This window comes from Erpetoichthys calabaricus, chromosome 13 (assembly GCF_900747795.2).
Source record: "Erpetoichthys calabaricus chromosome 13, fErpCal1.3, whole genome shotgun sequence".
Lineage (NCBI taxonomy): Eukaryota > Metazoa > Chordata > Cladistia > Polypteriformes > Polypteridae > Erpetoichthys > Erpetoichthys calabaricus.
This window is the reverse complement of record NC_041406.2, coordinates 59901474-59917922: the sequence shown is the minus strand read 5'-3', so window position 1 is coordinate 59917922 and position 16449 is coordinate 59901474. Positions and strand designations below refer to the sequence as shown.

General features: G+C 39.5%; 1 protein-coding gene across 3 annotated transcripts in view; it reads right to left on the bottom strand.

Moving 5' to 3' along the window:
• ica1 (islet cell autoantigen 1) overlaps positions 1–16449 on the bottom strand; it is a 97772-nt gene that overhangs the window by 18719 nt on the left and 62604 nt on the right. For all 3 annotated transcript variants that reach the window (XM_028817036.2, XM_028817037.2, XM_051935827.1), the window contains 4 exons: positions 5248–5373; positions 4167–4265; positions 932–1050; positions 588–637 (listed from right to left, as the gene is read on the bottom strand). In XM_028817036.2, the coding sequence (XP_028672869.1) occupies positions 588–637; positions 932–1050; positions 4167–4265; positions 5248–5373 (394 nt within the window). The remainder of the gene's footprint in view (positions 1–587; positions 638–931; positions 1051–4166; positions 4266–5247; positions 5374–16449) is intronic.

Genomic DNA, 16449 nt, shown 5'->3' with positions numbered 1-16449 from the left:
TATCAGTGTTTTTTAACTGACCACCATAATATTTATTATTAGTTGATTACATAACTTTATATTATTGAGTATTACAATTGTAATGCCACAGCACAGCCTCTGAATCACTGCAACTCCAAAAAAACTGGATTAAGCAGGTTCAGTAAGAGGATGGATGGGTAAAAAAATACATTGGCAGATTTGTAATGCTTGCCACTTTTAGACAGGATCTTCTTAAGGTACACATGTGGAACTCATAATTAGTATTAGCACAAGAGGTTTACAAGCTAATGAATAGAAAGAAATCATGACTGTCTGACCTAAAGACTAAGTAAAGGTGTACACTCGTCCATGGCCAATGACACACATACAGTAGGTAATATAGCACAGACATTTGCCCAAATAATGTAACGTTTTGTAACTTTGGTTTGTTCATTTGATTTGCAGTTTTAAGCTATAATCAGAATAACAAGTGTCTTAATCATAAAAACTCAAAATGCAATAATTACCCTTCACATTTTAACAAACCTGTAACTGTGTCTGAAGAGCTGGATTATAAAAATCACCCAATTCAGTTTACAAATAACAAAGTATAGTGAACAGTTTACCTGGACTGCAAAGTTGTTCATTGTGGTTTTCCTCATCTAGAGAGATCAGTCTGAAAGAACAAATATATTCATTTACATTTTACTTAAAAATAATGAGCTGTTGTTAATTGAACTGAAGCACCACAAAGTTCAAAAAGAGACTTGTTTACCTAAATACATTAATGAGCACTTAAACAAAAGTCTACCTTTAACACATTAGAAGAAATGTAGATAAGCATTTTAGTTTATTAATTGTTTATTTACTTGTCAGTTAAAGTTTACTATTATGTTTCTTATTTTCCATAAAGTTGATAGTCTTACTTTACAATATTGAAAACCTAACTGTTGGGGCTGAGCCAACTTACTGCTCATCCTGATCAGGTCCATCTGTCGTCTTCTTATTTTCATCATTTTCTACAGTTTTCTTTTTTCCTTTTTTCTTTTGGCCCTGATCAATAAGTTGGTCCATTGGATCTTGCAGGCTCTAAAGGAAAATCATGAACCAAGCATCTTCTCAGTTACAAATTAATTATGACCTGGTCATTCCAAAATATAGATGGAAGTAAACTTTTGACAGGAAGGTTATCATTTCATAACAGGTAAATCATGCAATAAACACTCTTTTTTATTTTTGTGTGCAATATTTATATATTTCCTGGTGCCCGATTAAATACATTTGAAAAATTTACTGGAGCAAAATTTAAATCCAAGATAGCCGTTTTACTCCTTCCTCCCGTTTTGATAATGATTTTGTTTTGCAAAATGTCCTATTGAAGTGTTCCTAAAAGTGCCACATAGCAGGTTTTAGGAAGTTAAAGGAAGAAGCAATGTTCTGTTCAGATAATATAATTATATATACTATGGCAAGCGGCTGGGGGTGGTACCCAGCCGGGACGCCCAGAAGGACCGGAGGAGGGATTACACCTCCTCCAGACCACGAGGGGGTGACCGCCCTGGGGGCTATGGGGACCACGTGAAAGGGGCTTGGAAGCTCAACCCTACAGGGGCTCGTGGTCACCGCCAGGGGGTGCCCAAATGCCAGAGGAGCCCTGGCCCTCAGCACTTCCGCCACATCCAGAAGTGCTGGGGGAAAGAAGACCAGGGACACCAGGAGTGCTTCCGGATGCACATCTGGCACTTCCGCCACACCAGGGAATGCCGGCAGGCGCTCACTGGGAGGCACTTGGAGCACGTCCGGGTGGGTTTAAAAGAAACCGCCTCCCTCCATTCAATGGCTGGAGTTGGGAGGAAGAAGGCAAGAGCTTGGGAGGAGAGGAGTGGAGGAGGACCTAGAGAGAAAGGCATATTGAGAGGCCTGGACTTTGGGGGTGAAAGTGCGTTGTGTGCTATGTTTCACTGTAAATATGAATAAACGTGTTTTGTACCTACGGTGTCTGCCTGTCTGTGTCCAGGCCATACGCCACAATATATATATACTGTACTGTGTGCTTGGGGTGTGTGTGTGTGTGTGTGTGTGTGTGTCCTGCGGTGGGCTGGCACCCTGCCCGGGGTTTGTTTCCTGCCTTGCGCCCTGTGTTGGCTGGGATTGGCTCCAGAAGACCCCCTTGACCCTGTAGTTAGGATATAGCAGGTTGGATAATGGATGGATGAGTCTTTTTATGTTGAATAGAGTCAAAAACCAAAATTAAATCCATTGTGACTCAATGTTGTATAACTACAAAATGTGAAAACTTCCAAGGGAAGGCACTTTAGGTGGCGTGGTGGTTCTGAGGCTAAAGATCAGTGCTGGTATCTGGAATGATGATGGTCAGAAAGCGATCCTACTCTGTTGAGGCCTTGAGCAAGACCCTTAATCTGAAAATGGCTGACCCTGTACTCTGACCCCCAACGGTCATGCAAAAAGATAATTCATCCTTGGAGATTAATACTGTGTACCAAATAACAAGTTTTTATAATTGTTTTTCTTCATATTTTACATATCTGAGCAAAAATATAACTTAAAATTCCATTTATTACATAACGAAGCATACGATTACAGGGTTATGTTTTGGTTTAAAATCCATACATCCATTTTCTAGTCAACTTGCCGAGTTTAGGGCTGCTGGAATCCAGTGACAGCTGCAACAGAATCGGCCATAAGATGGTCTAAAACTGAGTACCTATTAAAGAGATTCATCCGAAAGTGTAGAAATGTAAACATCTTACACACACGTTGTTTGTTCTGAAAGTGTCCCATTAACTCATACAATAGTTTGATTAGAACTTTCATCCCTGACCTAAACAAAAGCTTAAAATGGATGAAAACAAAATATGATCCTCATTACTTACCTGTAAAATAAGCAGAATAACACCATCAGCCACAACATTAAAATCACCTGCCTACAACTGGTCCCCCTTGTACTGCTAAAACAGCTCTGACCCATCGAGGAATGGACTCCAAAAGACCTCTGAAGGTGTCCTATGGCACCGAGATGTTAGCAACAGATCCTTCAACTGCTGTAGGCTACAAGGTGTGTCCTCCATGGAACAAACTTGTCTTTCCAGCACTTCCCACAGATGCTTGATCGGACTGAAATATGGGGAATTTGGAGGCCAAGTCACCTCCTTGAACTTTTTTTCATGTTTTTCAAACCATTCCCAAACATCTTTTTCAGCATAGCAGGGCACATTATTCTGATAAAAGAGGCCACTGCCATCAGGGAATGTTATTGCCATGAAAAGGCGCAGATGGACTTCAACAATCTTTAGGCAGGTGGTACGTGTCAAAGAACATTGCCCAGAGCATCGTATTGCCTCTGGCAACTTTCCACAACATCTAAAAGAAAATGTGATTCATTAGGCCAAGCCACTTTCTTCCACTGCTCCATGGTCCAGTTCTGACATTTAAGTGCCCATTGTAGGTGCTTTTGGTAATGGACAGGGGTCAGCATAGGCAATTTGACCAGTATGCAGCCCCATACACAGCAAGCTGACATGTACTGTGTGCTTTGACACCTTTCTCTCATGGCCAACATTAAGTTTTTGAGTAATTTGTGGTAAAGTAGCTTTTCTACGGGATTGGACCAGATGAGCTAGCCTTCTCTCCCCATGTGCATCAATGAAACTTGAGCACCAATGACCTTGTCACAGTTAACTAGTTGTCCTTCCTTGGACCATTTTTGGTAGGTAACTAACTGCATAACTGGGAACACTCCACAAGATCTGGGAACGCCATTCCTGTGAAGGGGTACACATGGTTGGTAACAATTTTTGGAGATGCTCTGACCCAGTCATAGAGCCATCACATTTTAGACCTTGTCAGAGTTGTTCAAATTCTTGTTCTTGCCCACTTTTCCTGCTTCCAACACATCACCTTTAAAAACTGACTGTTCACTTGCTGCCTAATATATCCCACCCCTTAACAGGTGCCATTGTAACAAGATAGTCAATATTATACACATCCCCATTGAGTGGGTTTAATGTTGTGGATGATCAGTGGACTTTATACTGTAAATAGAAATAAAAATTCAGTCTACCAAAATTTTTTCCTTCATTTAGAGCAAAACACAGCAAAATACACACAAACACACACACACAAAGAAATGCAATATTTGAACAGTCCTTACTCACCATAGACAAGAAAACTGAAAGTTTAAATACCTTAAGAGTGGTAAACTCATACGGCTGATATCCCTTAAAACTTTCATGGATGGCTGCCATCGTGTGAGATGTTTTTTCCCAGAAATGAAGCAAAGTGGTCTGTTGAAACAAATCAAGCAATAAACTGGATTGGGTGCATTTAAATATGAATTCTTATTCTTTTTGTTCTCTTCCTTTGTGATTTACTGGCAGTTCTAAAAGGGGTATTCACTGAACAGGATCCTTCCTTTAATTTCTGAAACTGCTCTTAAACAGGTCACAGACACCTGGATGCTATACCAGCATCAGCAGCTAACCCTCAGAAGATTAATTTAAATACCACATTGGGAAAATGTAGCATCACTAATTAATTTTCTCCATTTGTATTCAAATGTTATGACAAATGTAACTCAGGCTCACTGCTCTGATGGCCTGTTCAGGTCTGTTTAGTTGGGATATACAGAACAACCCTTCTTTCAATTATTAATATCATGTCCAGTATGATACAATACAATCAGGTAACCTGACTTTTCATCTGTTGAAGAATATCCTTGTAGGAACGTAAAGTAAAAGAACATCCTTTTGGAAGACTTCTGTGAGGGCCCAGTGTAATGGCGAACATTGGAATCTCCTTATGATCATTCTCCTAACGGCATCATTATTGATCTTTTGGAATGATGTTTCACATCTAACCTTTTAAATGCTGAATGTATCCATGAGGGGTCAAGTGGCGACCCTTCCATAACATTCAGATTTTGCCACATACTATACTTGAGTGGCTTGTGTACCGGTTTTCGTGCATTGCTGCTGGAAGTGATTCTGTAGCTGCTGGAAGTGATTCTGTACACCTCCCCAACCAAATTGCCATTAACAGCATTATGATAGTGTATATAAATTGTATTTATCTTCATAAAGTGTGCTACAGAACAGTGATTTTCAGTAAATAATAGCACATGCTGCTTATTGCTCAAAGGGTGAATCATAAGTTACTTTTCTGTCCAAATATACAATGTTGCTTTTCCAAAACCAAGTCAACTCCACACGCCCTTTTACCAATGGAACACTAAAAAGAATTGTTGTTAATTATGTTTTTTAAAAGTACCTGATAAGTTGTTAAGACATGGGACAGGAGATTGCATCTGCTGGCTCCCAGAAGGTCAACCTTTTGACACACGTCATTCTTTAGTTTGTCAAAATTTGTTTTAGAAAGACGGACTTGGGCTTGAACCTTAAAAAAAGAACACAATTGCCAGACAAAATTGTATGAAACCAATGACATAAGAAGCTTTGCACAAATGTCTGAAGCTGTACATATTAACCTGAGATATTGTGAGTTTGCTTTACCAAAATATTTTTTATAAATGTGGGCAAGCACTAAGACAAAAAAGTAGTCTTTTAAGTATCTGTTAAATATATTCAACCTACCATTTAATTATTTTAAAGTTTATTGTTACTTTATGCAGTCAGTCAGTCAGTCAGTGTCCAACCTGCTATATCCTAACTACAGGGTCACAGGGGTCTGCTGGAGCCATCCCCAGCCAGCACAGGGCACAAGGCAGGAGGAAATCCCGGGCAGGGCACCAGCCCACCACAGGACACACACACACCCACACTAGGGCCAATTTAGAATCGCCAGTGGACCTAACCTGCATGTCTTTGGACTGTGGGAGGAAACCAGAGCACCCGGAGGAAACCCACGCAGACACAGGGAGAACATGCAAACTCCACACAGGGAGGACCCGGGAAGCGAACCCAGGTCTCCGTACTGTGAGGCAGCAGCCCTACCCACTGCACCGCCCTTACTTTATGCATTTAGTTTTAAATCATGCTAAATGTAACCTGTAAAAACTCTATAATCTTAAAATTAAGGACAAACTATATACTTTCATAACCAGTATAATTGTAGAAGGAGCCCTCTTGAAGAAAATGGCATCCTATCTTTGGAGACAGATATTGGCATACCAGTCAATCATGTTTTACATCATGTAGTACTTTCAATGTAAGCACTCTCGCAAAGTCTTTCACATCTGAAAAGGATCAGCCAGGCAGAGTGCCATAGCATAAAGAACTCCAAGAACATCACAAAGACCGCTTAGGGCTGCCACATGTAAACAAATCGATCTAAGCATTTGAACATCAGCACCTATTTTAGTACAATTAGATGAGACAAACAGGAGACATTGCACCGCACACATTCAGTCCATCCCTAGTCTAAGCTTCTACCACCAAACGATCTCTACAATCCTGCACCTATCCAAACAGGGCATATTAATTCACACTCACTGACACTGTAGCATTTGGGCAAAAATGAGACTGTCAATTAAACAAGATGAATTCTAAAGGGAAGAAAAGTGTTGGGCTAAATGTCCACTTAGCGACTTTCCCATTCTAAGTGATCTTGTACATGGTTATGGGCGGCAAGATTTAGAGCCCAATGAATTTGTTTTTTATTTTATTCCAGCTACTCATGGGTAAATGTATATTCACTCAACTTATTACCAAGGACTTTATCAAACTTTTCCTTAACTTTAGTGTGTCATTTATTAAAATCAAAGAAGTATGAAGATAATTTTCTTCAGTAAATTGATACTTTTGACATTGCTTGCATTCACAAAAACTCTTGTATAAGCATAATCTGATATAGTAGCATTGAAATGCTATTTTTTGTCATAGGAGTCACACATTACAGCATTAAAGACGCTCTGGTTTACAATCGTGATCAGTGTAGAGCTAATCTGAAAAAACTGATCAGGGCTAGCTACAGCATGACATAGACTGCCACAGCAGTGTTTATACCCTTGTTTTTTTGCATTTTGCCCATTGAATTATGTGAACAAAAATGTAAGGTCCTTGAATGGCCTGAATTATTTTACTGCAAATTATACAAATTTTACATTTTAAGTAAATGGTCTGGGTGACTTTTACTGCACATTCTGCACAATGAGGTTTTAACTGATGCCTGCCAGGATCAATTCTGAAGATTCATTGAAAAAAAGATACTCAGGGCTAACCAGATATACACATGTCTTGTCCGGTTTCTCTTCATATGAATCTTAATTTTACTTAGTATGACCAGACATCTCATATATGTTGTGGCAGTCCTACAGTGGTGTGAAAAACTATTTGCCCCCTTCCTGATTTCTTATTCTTTTGCATGTTTGTCACACAAAATGTTTCTGATCATCAAACACATTTAACCATTAGTCAAATATAACACAAGTAAACACAAAATGCAGTTTTTAAATGATGGTGTTTATTATTTAGGGAGAAAACCTACATGGCCCTGTGTGAAAAAGTAATTGCCCCCTTGTTAAAAAATAACCTAACTGTGGTGTATCACACCTGAGTTCAATTTCCGTAGCCACCCCCAGGCCTGATTACTGCCACACCTGTTTCAATCAAGAAATCACTTAAATAGGAGCTGCCTGACACAGAGAAGTAGACCAAAAGCACCTCAAAAGCTAGACATCATGCCAAGATCCAAAGAAATTCAGGAACAAATGGGAACAGAAGTAATTGAGATCTATCAGTCCGGTAAAGGTTATAAAGCCATTTCTAAAGCTTTGGGACTGCAGCGAACCACAGTGAGAGCCATTATCCACAAATGGCAAAAACATGGAACAGTGGTGAACCTTCCCAGGAGTGGCCGGCCGACCAAAATTACCCCAAGAGCGCAGAGACGACTCATCCGAGAGGTCACAAAAGACCCCAGGACAACGTCTAAAGAACTGCAGGCCTCACTTGCCTCAATTAAGGTCAGTGTTCACGACCCCACCATAAGAAAGAGACTGGGCAAAAACGGCCTGCATGGCAGATTTCCAAGACGCAAACCACTGTTAAGCAAAAAGAACATTAGGGCTCGTCTCAATTTTGCTAAGAAACATCTCAATGATTGCCAAGACTTTTGGGAAAATACCTTGTGGACTGATGAGACAAAAGTTGAACTTTTTGGAAGGCAAATGTCCCGTTACATCTGGCGTAAAAGGAACACAGCATTTCAGAAAAAGAACATCATACCAACAGTAAAATATGGTGGTGGTAGTGTGATGGTCTGGGGTTGTTTTGCTGCTTCAGGACCTGGAAGGCTTGCTGTGATAGATGGAACCATGAATTCTACTGTCTACCAAAAAATCCTGAAGGAGAATGTCCGGCCATCTGTTCGTCAACTCAAGCTGAAGCGATCTTGGGTGCTGCAACAGGACAATGACCCAAAACACACCAGCAAATCCACCTCTGAATGGCTGAAGAAAAACAAAATGAAGACTTTGGAGTGGCCTAGTCAAAGTCCTGACCTGAATCCAATTGAGATGCTATGGCATGACCTTAAAAAGGCGGTTCATGCTAGAAAACCCTCAAATAAAGCTGAATTACAACAATTTTGCAAAGATGAGTGGGCCAAAATTCCTCCAGAGCGCTGTAAAAGACTCATTGCAAGTTATCGCAAACGCTTGATTGCAGTTATTGCTGCTAAGGGTGGCCCAACCAGTTATTAGGTTCAGGGGGCAATTACTTTTTCACACAGGGCCATGTAGGTTTGGATTTTTTTTTCTCCCTAAATAATAAAAACCACCATTTACAAACTGCATTTTGTGTTTACTTGTGTTATATTTGACTAATGGTTAAATGTGTTTGATGATCAGAAACATTTTGTGTGACAAACATGCAAAAGAATAAGAAATCAGGAAGGGGGCAAATAGTTTTTCACACCACTGTATGTATCTGCCTCAGTTTTGGTGCCCTATGTATATGTGTTGTAAGTGTCATCAGGGATCACCTGGCACCTTGACCAGGTCAAGACCTGATCCCTTGACAGGAAGGGAAGGTAGAAGAATGAAGGATTGGAAGAGTTGGCTTTCCGGGAGCCTATACTCCACCAATAATCTGGAGGGCAGCATTCTTGTGTTGCTGCCCTGGATTTTCAACCCACACACATGCTGGGAAATAGAGTCCCGTAACACAGTCCTGTTGCATACCATGCCTACTGCCAGGGGGATCTGCAGGGAGGACATCCCTACCTTCTAGAGACTTCCACTTGACCCAGAAGTGCTTCCATCAGACTGTGGGCAGACATAGGAAGTACTCCCAGGATTCATTTTAAAGAGGACCACTACCTTGACTCAAGAGAGTCTGAGTCATGAGGCAGAGGATTCACCGCTCATTTACATTTTGCATTGTTTGGAAGGTATTTGAAAGAAAAAAAATCCATTATTTGAACCTGTGACTGTGTACGTGTCAGTTGTGTCTGATGTTTGGGGCTCAATAACATCCCTTGTCATTCACAAGATAGATAGATAGATAGATAGATAGATAGATAGATAGATAGATAGATAGATAGATAGATAGATAGATAGATAGATAGATAGATAGATAGATAGATAGATAGATAGATAGATGATAGATAGATAGATAGAAACCAAGTACTTTCATCTGTCAAGATAAAATTAAGAAAAAAAATGAAAACTAAAATAAAAATCAATGAAAATCAATTTAAAAATAAATAAATAATATAATTAAAACAGCAGGTTTAGTATTTCACTAGTTTGCAGTCTCTGGGTACTTTTGTCAAGCTACCAATATATTTTACCGGTTGATCAGTAGAGATGCTGTCAACTGAGTGATTGTATGAAGTACCACTTATATTGCTTCATTATCAAATAACCATTTTAATCCATGTGATTTGTTAACAACAGCATTCTGCATGGGTATGTAAAGTATAGTAAACAATATTGCTGTATTTTAAAAAACGTCTATCTCACTACGGTCACGCATACAGCTAATATGCCATCATTAACAGATATGAATTCTTTAAGGGACTGTCTGTATCTGACAAATATTCTTTACACCCTGAGATCCTTGAATGGCAGCTTGGACAGTTTTCAAAAACTCTTGATACACCACACAAATTCCAAACTTATGCAAAATCATCATCCTTGTATGCAACACTAGAACTAGAAACTATAATGCAGTCACAGCCATTAATGAACTATCATTATTATAACACGAAATACATGTTCCATTAAGACAACCAGGGTTCACAGCTCCTGCTGATGCAAATGCTGTCCGACAGCCACCCTCCATCACTAGGTGCAGTTCACTGGAGATGTGTGTACTCTGGGATGCATGCAACTAGCAGTGGACAAGTTATCTCAGGGGTGAGGGTATAGGGATTAGTGTAGACTGGATTGGCCAGTCAAGCGAATGGAACAGTTCTTTGAAAAACAAAGAACAAATCATTTTTAATACATCCTAAGTAATTTCCTGGCCTCGTGTCCAGCTGTGTGTATTGACATTTTAGACTGTGTACATCGTTGGACAGTCATCCTTGCCAGTTGCATACCTGTGTACTACAATTAATCACTAATCACATCAACTGACTGGAAGATGTGACCAATCAGATGTTCCTTTGTTCCAAAGCTCACACCTACTGTATATAAAGTTGCGCACTGAATTAAATAATGGCTAACAATATATGTCCATTAATGTTATTGTTGAACTATGGCTAGAGGACAATAGAGAAGAGGGAAAAAAATCTCTAGTAAGCAGCATCACAGGAGATAATAAACCCCTGGAGGGTTCACAGTCAGTTATAACATAAAGTCGAAAGATAAAGTCAAGCACAGAGTTACAGTATAGTTGTCAGTAATATTGCAGATTGGTGTTAACATCAAGTTTGTACTTTACATACATATTGGAAAGCCTACAATGCACTAATAATGTAGCATGGGCCGACCTCATCCTACTTTTTTGTAGTTGTCCAGTTGTCTTTTGTATGAATGGCACTAATGTGGTTGAGGATACAGGTCTCAATATTAGCACTGGGATTACAATCAAGAATCTGAAAACACTACAAAAAAATAAGCTAGACACCTAGTCATCACCTCTGCCCTCTCAGACATCCAAATGAGCAATAACTCCACTTGTCACCATGCAGTGTACCTGTTTATTCTGTACAGCTTCTGATGGGATTTGGTCACATTTATTTTACTGCATATTCAATTCACAAATCTGGCATTCATACACTACTTATCTTTAGATTGTTTGCCCTCTGAAAAAGCAACATAATATACTAGACCAGCAGCATGCAAAATTGTAACATATCTGTTTCATGGTAAAACAACAAATGAGTTAAGGAAAAATTGGATCCAGTAGACCTTTACAGACATTTTTATTTTTTAAATATATATATTCAAAAGAGAAGTTAATAGGGCGCAGTGGACAGTTTCCCAGTAGTTGTTAAAGATTTACATGAAAAAGGAAAAATGAATGAAGGACGATAATCTTATAAATTGACAGAATATGCACTTTCCACCTCTTATCTGAGTTTTCTAAAGACACCGCTTTTAAAGATGTGCCATTGCACTCTGCACTGTTTCTAGTTGATATCATTGTTCATTTGCATAATTAAAGATAAGCCTAAAAGGAGAATAAATTCCTAAATAATAGCATTAACTCATGAACTAATTAAATCTACTCGTATCTGTTGATCTCAGAGAGCCACTTCAGAGATCTGCACACCAAGCCTCTCCATTCAGAAAATTACAACCTGCCCAAAATACTGTATGTTGAGATTTTAATTGTGCAATGAGAACAGCACAACCATGATCCTATCTTTTACAAGACTGAGTGTCATTATTAGAAAGGTGATATCAATGCAAAAGGCATTTTTAATTTGGTAATCCAAACATATACTAACTGACTGATCATTATTTAAATGTGGAGACATCATAAAAAAGTAAATACTCTTCTTTAATGTACATTGTGAATTTCCCATTGGGATTAATAAAGTATCTATCTATCTATCTATCTATCTATCTATTTCAAATTCCAAAAACAATCTAACATTTAAATAAAATGTAGCATTCTATTTATCTATTGCTGGGAGACTCACTTAAAACATGTTTTCCTTCATGACAGTCTAACCTCTCCCTCTGCTGGGAGCTTTTAGGATTGCACACATTATAAAATATTTTTTACTGACACTTTGCTTAGTTAAGGGTTTTCAGTAAAGCAAACCAAATCCATGTTACTGGGTTCAAGGCAACTTCATTCATACTTTAACACATTGCAGGCAGTTTTATAATCCAGCTCATGGTTGGAAACAGCAATAACTTTAGGATTTCATTTACATATTTGGTTGACGCCTTCATTCAACGTGACTTACAACATTTAATATCCAATTGGATATATTTCTTTTGTTTTTCTATTTGGAGGACAGGCAGGTGAAGTAAGGCAGGTGAAGCTCAGAGTCACACAATGTCAGTAACAGCATGTGAACCTACAGCCGCAGGGTTTGAAATCCAAAGCTTTAACCACTATGCTACACTGCCTGCTTTCAAAAAAGTCAGAATGTTTTTGTGAATTTTTATATGGCTGCTAAGAAGGTTCTTTCTGTCCAAATGTTTCTAAATAATGAATCTATATATATAAAAGACAATGTATGTGTGTGCGTATGTACTGTATGTATGTTCTAGCATCACTTCCGAACAGCTGGAGCGATTTCATGAAGCTTGGTACACATGTTTCTCATTGGTTGACTAAAAATACTGTAGGGTGAAATCAACCCTGACCCGTCAACTGGATGAAGATATACATACAAAACCGCAAGACAACCACATTAGTGAGTCTTTTTCTTCTTCTTCTTTTTCCGGCTGCTCCTGTTAGGGGTTGCCACAGCAGATCATCTTCCATATCTTCCTGCCCTCTGCATCTTGTTCTGTTACATCTATCACCTGCATGTCCTCTCTCACCACATCCATAAATCTTCTCCTAAGCCTTCCTCTTTTCCTCTTGCCTGGCTGCTCAATCCTTAACATCCTTTTCCCAATATACTCAGCATCTCTCCTCTGCACATGTCCAAACTAACGCAATCTCGCCTCTCTGACTTTGTTTCTCAACCGTCAAACCTGAGCCGACCCTCTAATGCAGGGGTCCCCAACCCCCAGTCCGCGGCCCACAACCGGTCCGCAGCCGTCTGACAGCCGGGCCGCGAGAGAACTGCCGGCAACGGCGGCTCACTCAGACTTTTCAGAACGCTTGGCGGGCGGGGCTTTGCAGCGGTGCAGAGAGAGGAGAGAGACCGAGGTGAGAGAGTATTACAACAAAGTATTTTTATGGTCCTGACAGTTTCCCCATATGACATGAGTCTATAGAAATCACGTTACTACGAAGTACATTCAACAGATGCTTTCATTACAACGAAGTGACCTTGAAATGCTTGAACGAATCATCCACAGAGCAGTTAGATCTGTAGTTGCTTCTCAGTTGTGCACGTTTGCACAACGATCCCCAAACAGAAACATTGTAAAAAAATCTTTCTTCGAACTTTCCTCGTACTCTTTTTTTGTTTTTTTTTTTGCTGTTTTTGTTGTCTGTGGTTTTCATTGATTCCTTTTGCTTATTGCTTGTCAACATTTGAAAAACATCCATTGGAATTTAACTCATTGTCACCCTCCTATAGAAACAGCAGACACGAAAAAAAGATTGCAGTGTTAATGTTTGTGATGTGCAATCTGTTGGATTGGCAAATGTAAAGCATATGTCTTTGTTATATGCAAAAAAAGAAGAAAAATCTCAGATTGCAAACGTATGCGAACTGCTTAATAACTTTAATAATAATATACATGTTATGTAAATTGTGTATAAAACTGCCCCCCCTCCCAACCAACCCCCCCCCCCCCCCCCCCCCCCCTTCCCCGACCGGTCCGTGGAAAAATTTGCATCTAATAAAGTGGTCCTTGCTGTCAAAAAGGTTGAGGACCACTGCTCTAATGTACTCATTTTTAATCCTGTCCATCCTCATCACAACCAATGCAAATCTTAGCACCTTTAACTCTGCCACCTCCAGCTCTGTCTCCTGCTTTCTGGTCAGTGCCACCATCTCCAACCCATATAACATAGCTGGTCTCACTACCATCCTGTAGACCTTCCCTTTCACTCTTGCTGATACCCGTCTGTCACAAATTACTCCTGTCACTCTTCTCTACCCATTCCTCCCTGCCTGCACTCTCTTTTTCACCTTTCTTCCACAATCCTCATTACTCTGTACTGTTAATCCAAAGTATTTAAACTCATCCACCTTTGTCAATTCTACTCCCTGCATCCTCACCATTCCACTGACCTCCCTCTCATTCACACAGATGTATTCTGTCTTGATCCTACTGACCTTCATTCCTCTCCTCTCTAGAGCAGAACTCCACCCCTCCAGGGTCTCCTCAACCTGCTCCCTACTATCGCTACAGATCACAATGTCATCAGCAAACATCATAGTCCATCAGCATTGCAAATAAGAAAGGGCTCAGAGCCGATCCCTGATGTAATCCCAACTCAACCTTGAATGCATCCATCACTCCTACCACAGACCTCACCACTGTCACACTTCCCTCGTACATATCCTGTACAACTCTTACGTACTTCTCTGCCACTCTCGACTTCCTCATACAATACCACAACTCCTCTCAAGACACCCTGTCATATGCTTTCTCCAGGTCCACAAAGACGCAATGCAACTCCTTCTGGCCTTCTCTATACTTCTCCATCAACACACTCAGAGCAAACATCACACCTGTGGTTCTCTTTCTTGGCATGAAACCATACTGCTGCTCACTAATCATCACCTCAATTCTTAACATAGCTTCCACTACTCTTTCCCATAACTTCATGCTGTTGGTCATCAATTTTATCCCCCTGTAGTTACTACAGTCCTGCTCTTCCCCCTTATTCTTAAATATCGACACCAGTACATTTCTTCTCCACTCCAGTGAGTCTTCATTGTTTGTTAATTTATTTTTATTTTTAAAGTTGTGTTTTTTTTATTATATTTTTCTCAAACAATTAAAAAAAAACACTTTATTTTCATCCCGGGCAATGGCAGGTAGTTCAACTAGTTTATTCTAAATGGGAGGTTCAGATGCAAAGAGCTTATTCCTGTGAAGAGTGAGTGATTACTTAGGAGGGACACCTTTGATTGTTCTCTGCAATTATTGTTTGAAAAACATTTGCTATAGATCAGCATTACTTAAGCTGGCTGGTTAAAAATGAACTTTCTTGTACCAAAAGACTTGACCAACACAGATATGGAAAATAAAATACTGGAGTCTAATTAAACATCCTCTGTTCCTTTCTCTTCATGTTTTCCCACTTCTATGTGAGGTCAATGTACTTGATCATCCTTCTCCATTTAGCTCGGTCCTGCACCTCCTCACCAGTCAAGCCTTTTTCCATCACATGTTCTTTTACTTTATCCATCCACCTCGGCCTCCCTTGCTTTCTCTTCCCCCATACTTCATCACTCTTTTGACTACATATTCTTTGTTTTTCCTTATCACATGTCCATACTACTTTTCTGTTCTTTCTTAGATACCTGTCCAACTTTTGTTGCACCTCTGATTGTCTCATTTCTTACTCTGTTTTTTTTTTTTTTTTTAATTCTACACAAACATCTCAACATTCTCATTTCTGCCACATCCAACTACTGGACTCTAATTAAACAAAGTGTTTAATTCCAAGCAAGAATCACCCTACACTGAAAGGACTAGAGGTAGTAAAAACCTGAAATCAATAAGACCCTCTAGGACCAGAGCTGGACATTCCTGATCTACTCATCTTCTGATTCTATTAGAGATTCTCACTAAGAAGAAAACCTCTACTAATGGCAAGAACTAGCCTTGGATGGGAGTGCAATCTGCCGCTGGACATATTGACGCATGTGCTCAGACAATCAATTTGAATTCCACGTTGGAATGCTGCAAGATACAAAAGAACCTGAAGGAATAACAGAGAGGCAGACCATTTTTGGAATCAAACCAAGGTCTCCATCATGAAGTACTGCTTCACCATGCAATCCTTACATTATAGCAATAGCTGTCCCAGACCTTTAATTGTAGCAAAACGGCTTTCAGTTGGAAGTACGTCATTTAATTGTAATCTCTGGACAGAAAGAAGTCAGCTTACATGATATAGATCAAGAAAGAAAGACGTAATTTTGAAATTGCACTGACTATAAAAATATGCATATGTTCAGGTTTCCTGCAATAAAATGTGAATTCTGAAAACCTATGCATAGGGAACCCTGGAATAAGAAAAAGTATAAAATCCCAATATCTAGAATGGAAAACAGAAATTACTACTGATAGCAGCAGAATGTTTCTTTTACAACACGGCAACACTTTATGACATCTGAACATTTACCCTAGAGCCCAAATACATAACTCTTTAAAAGGATGTGTCAAATGTCATTGCAAGTGTTGGTTCAATTAGCTCTGCTATAATTTAGATAACACAAACTGGGGGTAGAACAGAGAAGAGA